This window comes from Suricata suricatta, chromosome 5 (genome assembly GCF_006229205.1).
Source record: "Suricata suricatta isolate VVHF042 chromosome 5, meerkat_22Aug2017_6uvM2_HiC, whole genome shotgun sequence".
In the NCBI taxonomy this organism is placed as follows: Eukaryota; Metazoa; Chordata; class Mammalia; order Carnivora; family Herpestidae; genus Suricata; species Suricata suricatta.
In genome coordinates, this window is record NC_043704.1 from 1,628,378 (window position 1) to 1,638,110 (window position 9,733).

General features: G+C 48.3%; 1 protein-coding gene across 1 annotated transcript in view; it reads left to right on the forward strand.

Annotated features, from left to right (window-relative positions):
• TSPEAR (thrombospondin type laminin G domain and EAR repeats) overlaps positions 1 to 9,733 on the forward strand; it is a 68,000-nt gene that overhangs the window by 363 nt on the left and 57,904 nt on the right. The window contains exon 2 of the mRNA XM_029940603.1: positions 9,435 to 9,724. Coding sequence (XP_029796463.1) covers positions 9,435 to 9,724 — 290 coding nt within the window. The remainder of the gene's footprint in view (positions 1 to 9,434; positions 9,725 to 9,733) is intronic.

Sequence of the window (9,733 nt, forward strand, 5' to 3'; positions counted from 1 at the left end):
GTGCCAGGAGGATCCGGGGCAGGCACCCGGTGAGCAGACGCGGCTGCCACAGCTCAGGTCACTGGAGCAGACGGACAGGGTGGACGCGGCAATGACGTAAGTCCTGGAGCAGCAGGTGTCAGCCATGCTTGGAGGTTGCGCTGGGAGCTGAGCTGGCTGGGGGTGTGTGTGGCAGGTGCGAGAGTGAGCGACTCTGGGTCTGGGGACTTTTATATGTCTCCCTGGGGTGCTGTGCCTCACCCGAGTCTCCACCAGACTTCCTTTTCCTTGTTGCCAGCGTGTTTCCTGCCGGCGCTTATTAGTTTATTTGCCGTGAGATGTTTGTAACCCCGTCCCGAGGACTCTGAATGTGCCTGGTGGCGGCTGGCTTCTTGTGTCAGACAGCAAACTCTGAGATGCCGTTTCTGGTGGTTGAATGGCCGGTGTTGGGCGTGCCCTTTCCGTTTTTGCTTGTGTGTATTTGGGGTGAATTCTGGTCTCCGCAGGTGCTCCGCACACGGCCCAGAGCCTCCGCACCCAACAAGGGCTGCTGGCCCGGAGGACTGTCCCCTCGCCTGCTCTACCTGTGACATCTGTTCTGGAGAATGTTCCATGTGTACTCTGCTGCTTTGGATGGAATGTTTTGTATATATCTGTCAAGTCCAGTGTGTCATTCAAAGCCATGGTTTCCTTGTTGAATCTGCTTAGATGATCTGTCCATTGCTGTGAGTGGGTGTTACAGTCCTTGACTATTCTCGTATGATTATAAATTAGTTTCTTTATGTTTGTTATTAACTGCTTTATATATTTGGGTGCTTCTCGTGGGTGCATAAATATTTACAATTGTTATATCTTCTTGTTGGATTGTCCCCTTTATTATATAGTGTCCTTCTTTGCCTCTTGTTACAGTCTGATTTTAGGTCTAGTTTGTCCTACATAAGTATTGCTTCTCTGGCTTTCTTTACACATCCGTTTGTATAATAAATGTTTCTCTAGCCCCTCACTTTAAATCCACAGGTGTCGTTTGGTCTAAAATGAGGCTTCTATAGGCGGCATCTAGATGGGTCTTTTTTTTTTTTATTCTGACACCCTCTGGGCTTTTTCTTTTTTTGAGAGTTTAGTCCATTTACATTCAAAGTAATTCTTGATATATATTTATAACCATTTTTTTGTTTTATGGTTGTTTCTGAAAATTTTTTCTGATCCTTTTTTGTCTTTCTCTCATAGTTCTCTGGTTTTCTTTAGTGATATATTTTGAATTCTTTCGCTTTATTCTTCGCATATTTATTGTAGTTTTTGACACATGTTACCATTAGGTTTGTATATAACCTCCTCTGCATGGAGCAGTTTATTTTCAGTTGATGTTTATTTCATTTTTTTTTTTTTTAAGTTTAGAAAGAGAGTTTGTGAGTGAAGAAGGGGCAGAGAGAGAGGAAGAGGAAGAATCCCAAGCAGACTCCACACTGTCAGTGCAGAGCCCAGTGCAGGGCTTGATCTCATGAACCATAAGATCACGATCTGAGCCAAAACCAAGCGTCAGATGCTTAACTGACTAAGCCCATGGACCCACCCTTTACTCCTCTCCTCCCCATATTTTAGGTATATATTGTTATAATTTACATCCTTTTATTTTGTGAGTTACTGGACTGATGTCTTACAGAAATATTTATTTTTATTGCTTTTGTGTTTCCTCCCTTCATATTGTCACTTTTGGTCATTCTTTCCACTCAAATAGTCCTCTTTAGTATTTCTTGCAGGGCTGGCTTAGTGGTCATGAACTCCTTTCATTTTTGTTTGGCTGGGAAACTCTTTCTATCTCCTTCTATTCTGAATATGAGCCTTACTGGATGGAGTGTTCTTGGCTGAAATTCTCCTGTTCAGCACTTTGAATATACCCTGTCCCTCCCTACTGGCTTGGAGAGTTTCTGTTGGAAAATCTCCTGCTCACCTTAGGTGTTTTCCCTTTTAATATAATTCTTCTTCTATCTTGCTGATTTTAATAATTTGTCTTTATCACTGTCGTTTGCAATTTTAAATACAATATGTGTTGGTGTGGATCTACTTTTGTTGATTTTGTTGGGGGTTCTCTGTGCCTCCTGCATCTAGATGTCTGTTTTCTTTCCCAGACTAGAGAAGTTTTAAGCTATTATTACTTCAAATAAATCATCAGCCATTTTTCTCTCTTCTTCTTCTTCTGGGATCCATGTAACATGAATGTTATTACATTTGATTACATTTGATTGACTTTTTATTTCCCTAAGTCATTTTTCATGTTCCATAATTCTTTTTTTTTTCCTCTTTGTTCAGCTTCATTGCTTTCCATTAATCTGTCTTCTAGGTCATTGACTCATTCCTCTGCTTCTTCCAACCCACTGTTCATCCTATCCACCGCATTTCTCATTTCATTTATTGAGCCTTTATCTCTACTGTTATTCTTTATCTCTGTGTTAATGGTCTCACTGATGTCCTCCACTCTTTTCTCAAGTCCAGTGAGTATCCTTATGATCATTGCTTTAAATTACCCATTAGGCATGTTACTGATATCTATTTCTCTTAGATCTGTTGCCATTACTTTGTCCTATTCTTTCATTTGGGACAAATTCCTGTCTTCTCATTTTGTCTAAGTCTCTGTGTCTGCTTCTGTGTGTTAGGGAAGTCAGTGTCCTGTTCTTGAAGGTAATGGCTTTATGAGGAAGGGGTCTTTTAGGACCTCCTAATGTAATGTTCCCTGTTCCCCAGGGCCTGAGGCCTCCAGGAGTGTCTCTGGTGTCCTCTGTGCACTCCGCTGTTATGTCCTGGCCACTTTACCTTTCAAGCCAGTCATCTCTAGGCTCTCTTTGCCTTTTGTAGGAAGTGTTTGGTCCCTGGCCTGAATGTGGCACATTTTAACAAGCTGTGCTCCGGCCTGCTTGTGAAATGAGACCTGTTACCACCACCACCAGAACCAAGGTCTTGCAAAAACTCCATGTTGGGAGATGCAGTGTGAGCCAGGGTTTGGGCTGGTCTTCTAGGGGAGGGGAAATACCGAGGTGAGCATGACTGGGAAGGGTGGTTCTTCTGGAGTACAGAAGCATGAGGCTTGGTGTAAGCGAGTTAGCCAGCCAGCGTCAGCACTGTCGGCTCTGTGCTTTTGATGAAGGATGTAGGAGAGAGATGGCACTGCCCAGTCTCTTTGTTCAGAGAGATCTCTCAGTGAAAGCTGCCTCTCTAACTGCTCTGAGATGAGAAAATAATATCCACACCACGTGCTCCAGGTGTGCTTTAGATTGCTGTTTCCATGCTGTATGTCTGTGGGTTGTTTGCCTGTCTTTTCTCCAAGAGCAACCCAATGTCCTCTGAGTCCAAGCACACTGGTCTTTCAGACTGCAGGTTCTAAACCCCACTGGCTGTAAGAACCCGTGGAACTTGGGCCCTCTCACTTTCTAAGCCACTTGCGATGGGGATTTGTTTCCCCCATGTGCTCCCCTGTGCATTAGGCTGTCTCTCCCCCTTCTCCATGACCACGGTTCCCTCCCCAATGTAGTGGCCATGATCTGTTCTCTCTCAAGCCACATCTCTGCACATCCTACTTTCTTTGACGGGGCATTTTCTCTCCCATTGGTTGTGGAGTTTGTTCTGCCGGTCTTAAGATCTCGTTGTGGGGTTTTTAGGATGAGTTGGTGGCTATCTAGTTGTACTCATGGGAAGAGGCTAGCCTAGGGTCCTCCTGCCCCCCACCATCTTCTCCCGTCTTGACTCTTCAGTTTTAGACCTGATGTGAATTTCTGTTGTGGAGGAAGCCACTTTCTCATATTTCCCACCAGCTCCATAAAAAGTTCCCCCACGGTTGGTTAAATGGTGTCAAATCTATATCATTCTACCAGGGTGTATTGCTCATCGCCAGGTCTGTGCAGTGGAGCCAGATTTACTTTCCTCACTTGTACATGTTTTGTTTTTGCTTGTGTTTTTCCATTCTTAGAGCTAACAATTGTTTCTTATGTTTATTTGCTTATTTCTTAGTGTTCCTATCATTAAACCATCCCCAATCCTCTGACTAATTTATCTCCAAGCTCCACTCAAGACAGCTGAACATATTGGGTAGTCCACCAGCTCCATTTATTCTCCAAGTGCTCCTTCTGTTTGTGGGCTGTGGTCTGCTCTCCCCTGCACGCGTGCACAGGTGTCATCCAGGGATCGCCCCTCACCACTGTCTTTGGATTTTTCTCCATATCTCTCCTACCATGAATCTCTTATTTCCTGAATGTGGTGTTCTTTTCTTTCTGGATTTATGCCTTTATTTTCAGGGAGCACACCCTCTGGTAGCTTTCTGAAAATAAATGCATGGGAGATAAATTTTTGAGCATCAGATAACTAAAAATTATTGTATTTATTCTCTACTTATTCTTGATTAATAATTTAGCTGGGTATTGTCCTCTGGATTGGAAAAGTTTTCCCTTAGAATATTTTTTTTATGTTTATTTATTTTTGAGAGAGAGAGACAGACAGACAGACAGAATACAAGCAGGGAAGGGGCAGAGAGAGAGGGAGGTCCAGAATCCAAAGCAGGCTCCAGGATATGAGCTGTCAGCACAGAGTCCGACGCGGGGTTTGAACTCAAGAACTGTGAATCATGACCTGAGCTGAAGGTGGACACTTAACCAACTGAGCCCCTGAGGCACGTGGCCCTCCCTTAGAATATTTTGTTGAAGACAGATGTTTCCAGAATCCCAAATGCTCCCTGTGCTGTTGCTCAGTTAACCCACTGCCTCAAATGAGTCACTGTTCCACTTTACCTCTGCATGGACTGGTCTCACCTGTTCTGCCTGCTCCTCGGTTCATGGCTCCTTTTGTTCAACACAATGTCTATGGTACGCATCCATGTTGCTGCAGATTCCATACTTCATTCTTTTTTTGCTGTGCCATAGAAGTTGTTACGTTAAACCTGCTATACGTTATTGATCCACTCTCTTTCCCAGTGATGGGGATTTGGATTATTTCCAGATTTGGGCTCATATTAATAATGCTGCTATAAACATTCTTGTGCATTTTGGTTTTGGCGGACATATCTGTCAATCTCTCTTTGGTGAGATTCCATGAGTGGGTTTCTAGGTCAAACATTAGGCACAGGTGCAGTTGAGCAGATACATTTTTTGTCCAACAGCTCTCTAGAAACATTTACATTCCCACTGGCCGATCTTGTGACTTCTAGTCACTTGACGTCTTTTCTAAAAGAGGAATTGTCAGCCTTTAGAATTTTTTACCCATTTTGGAAAGGGTGTAGGTGACCACATCATGACATTAATTTGCTTTCCCCGACGAGCAGAGCTGCTCTTGAACACTTGGATGTCTTTTCTTGTGAGGTGACTGTTCGAGCCATTTGCTTGTGGCTTTTTTTGTTGTTGTTGTTGTTAAAAGTAGGATTATTTGTATTTTTCATTGGCTTATAAAAATGTGTTCTATATTCCAAATAGTAGTTAATAGCATATATGCAGTGGTGTATGATAGATGTTTAACAACTGGTCTCTATAAGAGAAAACAAACAGATCCCTGATTTGTGTCATGTTCCTGTGCCTGTGGTGTGTCCACTGCAGCTCCTGTCCCGCTGTCTGCACACAGAACTGGGAGGAGTGGGACCCGTGTGCTTCGGCACCCTGCTGGGCATGAGCGTCACACGTGGCTCTTCCGTGTCGGGGGGGTTCGTGTTCTCATCCACTTGATGGTGTCCTTTCAGGGGCGCCTGGGGGTCTCAGTCGGTTGAGTGTCTGGCTTTGGCTCAGGTCATGATCTCACTGTTGGTGGGTTTGAGCCCTGCATTGTCCTCTATCCTAACAGCTCGGAGCCTGGAGCTGCTTCAGATGCTGTGTCTCCCTCTCTCTCTGCCCCTCCCCTGCTCACACTCTGTCTCTCTCTCTCAAAAATAAATCATCATTACAAAATTTTTAAATAAAAAAATTAAAAAGTCAACTTTATTGAGGTATGATTTCCATACCATAAGATGTATCCATCTAAAGTTTCCATTTGTTGAGTTTTGGGAAAATATGCACCTGTGTGACCACTGCCGTGAACAAGACATAGAATTTTCCATTACCCCCCAGCTCTCGCATGTGTTCTAATCCCACCTCCTTTACCCTTGGCCCTCGGAAATTACAGATCTCCTTCCTGTCTAGGTTAGATTTGTCTTCTCTACAATTTCTCGTAAATTAAATGACGTAGCATGAATTCTTTGGGTTTGGCTTCCTCCCCTGAATACACTGAGATGTATGAACACGTACATGGCTGCCTCCTCCCTGTGCTGAGTAGTATTCGATTGTGTGGACATAACACTGTTTGTTTATCCACTCAGCTGTTGATGCGTATACGGCTAGTATGAACATTCATGAGCAATTCTTGGTGTGGACTTGTGTTATTTTTCTGTTGGGAAAATAGCGGGGGGTGAATGTCATGGCCACATGGTTGGCGTGTGAGTAAGAGGCTGCCAAACTGGTTCCAAAGTGACTGTGCCTTTTACACGCCCACCGGCAGGCCTGGGCGCTCCTGTTACCCCGCATCCTCACCAACACTCAGCGGAGTTGGACTTTCTACCTGGAGGCATAGACCATCCAGAGCTTGTCTAGTTAGTCAGGCGTCCTAATGGATGTGTTGTGCTCATGGTGTCCTTTGGTGAACATAAGTTCCTAATTTTAATGAAGTCCAATGCAATGATTCTTTCCTTTGGAGTTTAATTGTTGTTGTTTTTTGTCACATACTATTTCCAGTCTTTGCCCACCGCACGTGGTGAGGACCCTCTCCGGTGTACCCTTTGGACCTCCCCTACTTTACCTTCCACGTGAAGCCCTAAGATTCCTGCGTCCCTTCTGTTAATTTTGCATGTGGTGTGAGTAGAGAGCAAAGTTTGTTTTCCGCATCCAGACAGCCCGTTGGCTCATCTTGCCAACACCCTGCTGAACCGCGGTGGCATCCCGATCAGAAAGCAAGTGGCCCTGGGGGTGAGGGTCATTACTGGCCCGTGGGGGCTGAGAGTCCGAACTTGTATCCACATCCGGATCGTGTGCTTTGTGTGATGGAAAATGTCACCCTGTCCTCCGAAGTTCTCTTAGGATCCCTACATTTTCAGGTGTCATTACCTTCCTGGCACTGATTTCAGTGATGATATTTTCCTGGGCAATCATCCCATTTGCCTAAAAAAAATGGATCATGTTGGCGTAAAGATGTATGTTTTTCCGTAATTTCACCTTTTCTCCATTGTCAGTCATGAGCCTGTTTTCATATTTAATATCCATTATCTCTCTTTCAGATTTTCCAGCATCTTAATTCTTTTATAGACCTTTCAAAAACAGTTTTCTTGATTACATCTACTATTGCCTTTTCTGTTTTTAATGCATTAATTTTATTAACTTTTATTTCCTTTGAAGGTTTTTTTTTAACTTTCTGAATTGAAACCTTATTTGATTTCAATTTTGCTCATTTTCTGCTGTCTGTTCTTAAGGATTTGGTTGCCGCTGAATCCTGCTCCGCTACGAGACGCAGGACCCGGCCGCCCGTGTGCCCTGGGGCTTGCGACTGCCTTCTGCTCTCTGCCCAGTGTGAGACGGTGACTTTCATTTTTCCAGTGAAGCTTTCTTCTTATTGCTCGCAGTTTATCTTACTGAATCTGGCTCAGGAATTGGTCTATATAACATGTTTTTACTTTTCTAGTTAGTATTTTTATTATAAAATATTTCCAAAAGCATAGAAAACAATATCATAGAGAAACAGGTATCCACGACTTAACAGAAACCTCAGCATTTTGCCGTACTTACGGAACGTTCCAGATGCTGTCGAGGTCCCCGTGGGCCCGCCCCGCTCCTCCCTGGGGCGGCCCCTGTCTGGAGGCCGGTGTTCACACACCACACAGTTTCTGCGGTTTAGTAGAGATGCCTGCAGCCCCGAAGACAAGGGGTCACCTCGCGGCTTCGCCTCCCAGCGCGTGCTCTTCTGCAACCTGACTCTTGTTCTCGCTCCGCGGTGTGTTTCTGGGACCCATTGTCGCGGCGTTTCTCTGGGTCAGTCGTTTTAAGCGCCGTACGCTCTCCCTTCGTGCGTATCCGCTGAGCTCTGGTGTCCCCCCCGCCCCCCGCTCCCCGCCCCCCGCCAGGGCTGCTCACCGGTGTTTAACAGGTGCGCGGGCCGCGGAGGAGCGGCCGCGGGGGGGGGGGGGGGGCGAGGCCCGCCGGCGCCTGCGGTCTTCTCCCTGGAGCCACCCCGACCCCGGGTGCGCACCCACTCCACCTCCCCGGTCATCGCCACCTCACCCGAGACAGGAAGACTGGCCCGTAGCACCGAGCCAAGAGCCATTCCTGTTGTCAGACGTGGACATTCCCACCAATCTGATGGGTGTGGGAGTCCCCAGGATTTGGTGACTTGCCGGGGGACCCCCAGGACTCAGCACACACAGCAAACAGACGCCTGGGGAGAAGTCGAGGACCCAGCGCCCGTCTCCAGAGCGCGGATGCGTTCACTCCCCAGCTCGGAGCTGTGACAGGTGTGTGATGTGTCACCCCTCCCCCAGGGACTCATCAGAGATGCGCACCCACAGTTTTGTTGAGGGCCCCACTGGGCGGGCTCCCTCTGCCTGGCTCGTACCCAAATTCCAGACCCCCAGGGAGAGCAGGTGGCCGGCACAGTCTATGCCCATTGAGGCCCTCTGATCGCCTGGGTGGAACCCCCAAAACCCAGGACCCCCAAAACCCACGCTCCCTGATGGCAGCCGAGGGCCCCGACGCGAGCAGGCAGAAGGTGGCCAGGTCCTGCTGTGTAGGGATGTGGGGGCTGAGACAGTCTGGGTCTGGGGAAGTCACCCCGAGGGCTGGCTCTTCCCCAGGGCAGACTAGTCAGCCTTTATGCCCTTGAAAGTGTGCCGTGTCTTGGACGTGCGTGTGGCCAGAGGCACCACCTGGTCGCCGTGAAGGGCCCAGGGCAGACCACCTACCACCCTCGGGGCCGCCAGGCGGGTCCTCTTGGAAACCACAGAAATGGATTCTGGTTAAGTGGATAAGGACGAGACTTTATTGGAGGGACTGGTGGCTCACAGCCTGAGGGGCGATGGGGAGCCCAGCCCAGGGGTCAGGGGAGGCGCAGGGCCGCACGGGGTCCGGGGCGAGGAGGCGACACCGGCTCCGCATATTTCATCTTCTCTCCCTTCGCTCCACATAAGGTTTGAGGGCTTGGGAGTCCGGCTGGCCTTGCTGGGGTCACTGCCAACCCGGGGGGGAGGAGGAGGCAGGGTACGCGGACTTGGGGAAGGTCAGTACTGGGGGAAACGAGGAAGCTCTTCATAGGAGGACAGGTGCAAATGGGGCTGGGGACAGGTGTCCACTGCAGGGGCCCAGGAACTGGGACCTGTCTTGGTGCTTTGTCAGGAACCCAGGGTGCGTGGGGGCTCAAGCCTCAGGGTACCCTCAAGACGATCACTCAGCAGCAGGACTGGCCCGGGGCAGGGCCGCAGCAGGCGGGGCGCGAGCATGCAGGGCGGCAGAGCAGGGACACACAGGAGGCCGGGCGGCAGCAGCTGGACCGGCAGCAGGAGGCAGGGGCGCAGCAGGCAGGCCTGCACACGGGGCGGCAGAGCAGAGACACGCAGGAGGAGGGTCTGCAGCAGGAGGGGGCTGAGCAGGGGCTGGACCCGGAGCACACAGGGGTGCAGCAGACAAGCTTGCAGCACACAGGGGTGCAGCAGACGGGCTTGCAGCACACAGGGGTGCAGCAGACGGGCTTGCAGCAGACAGGGGTGCAGCAG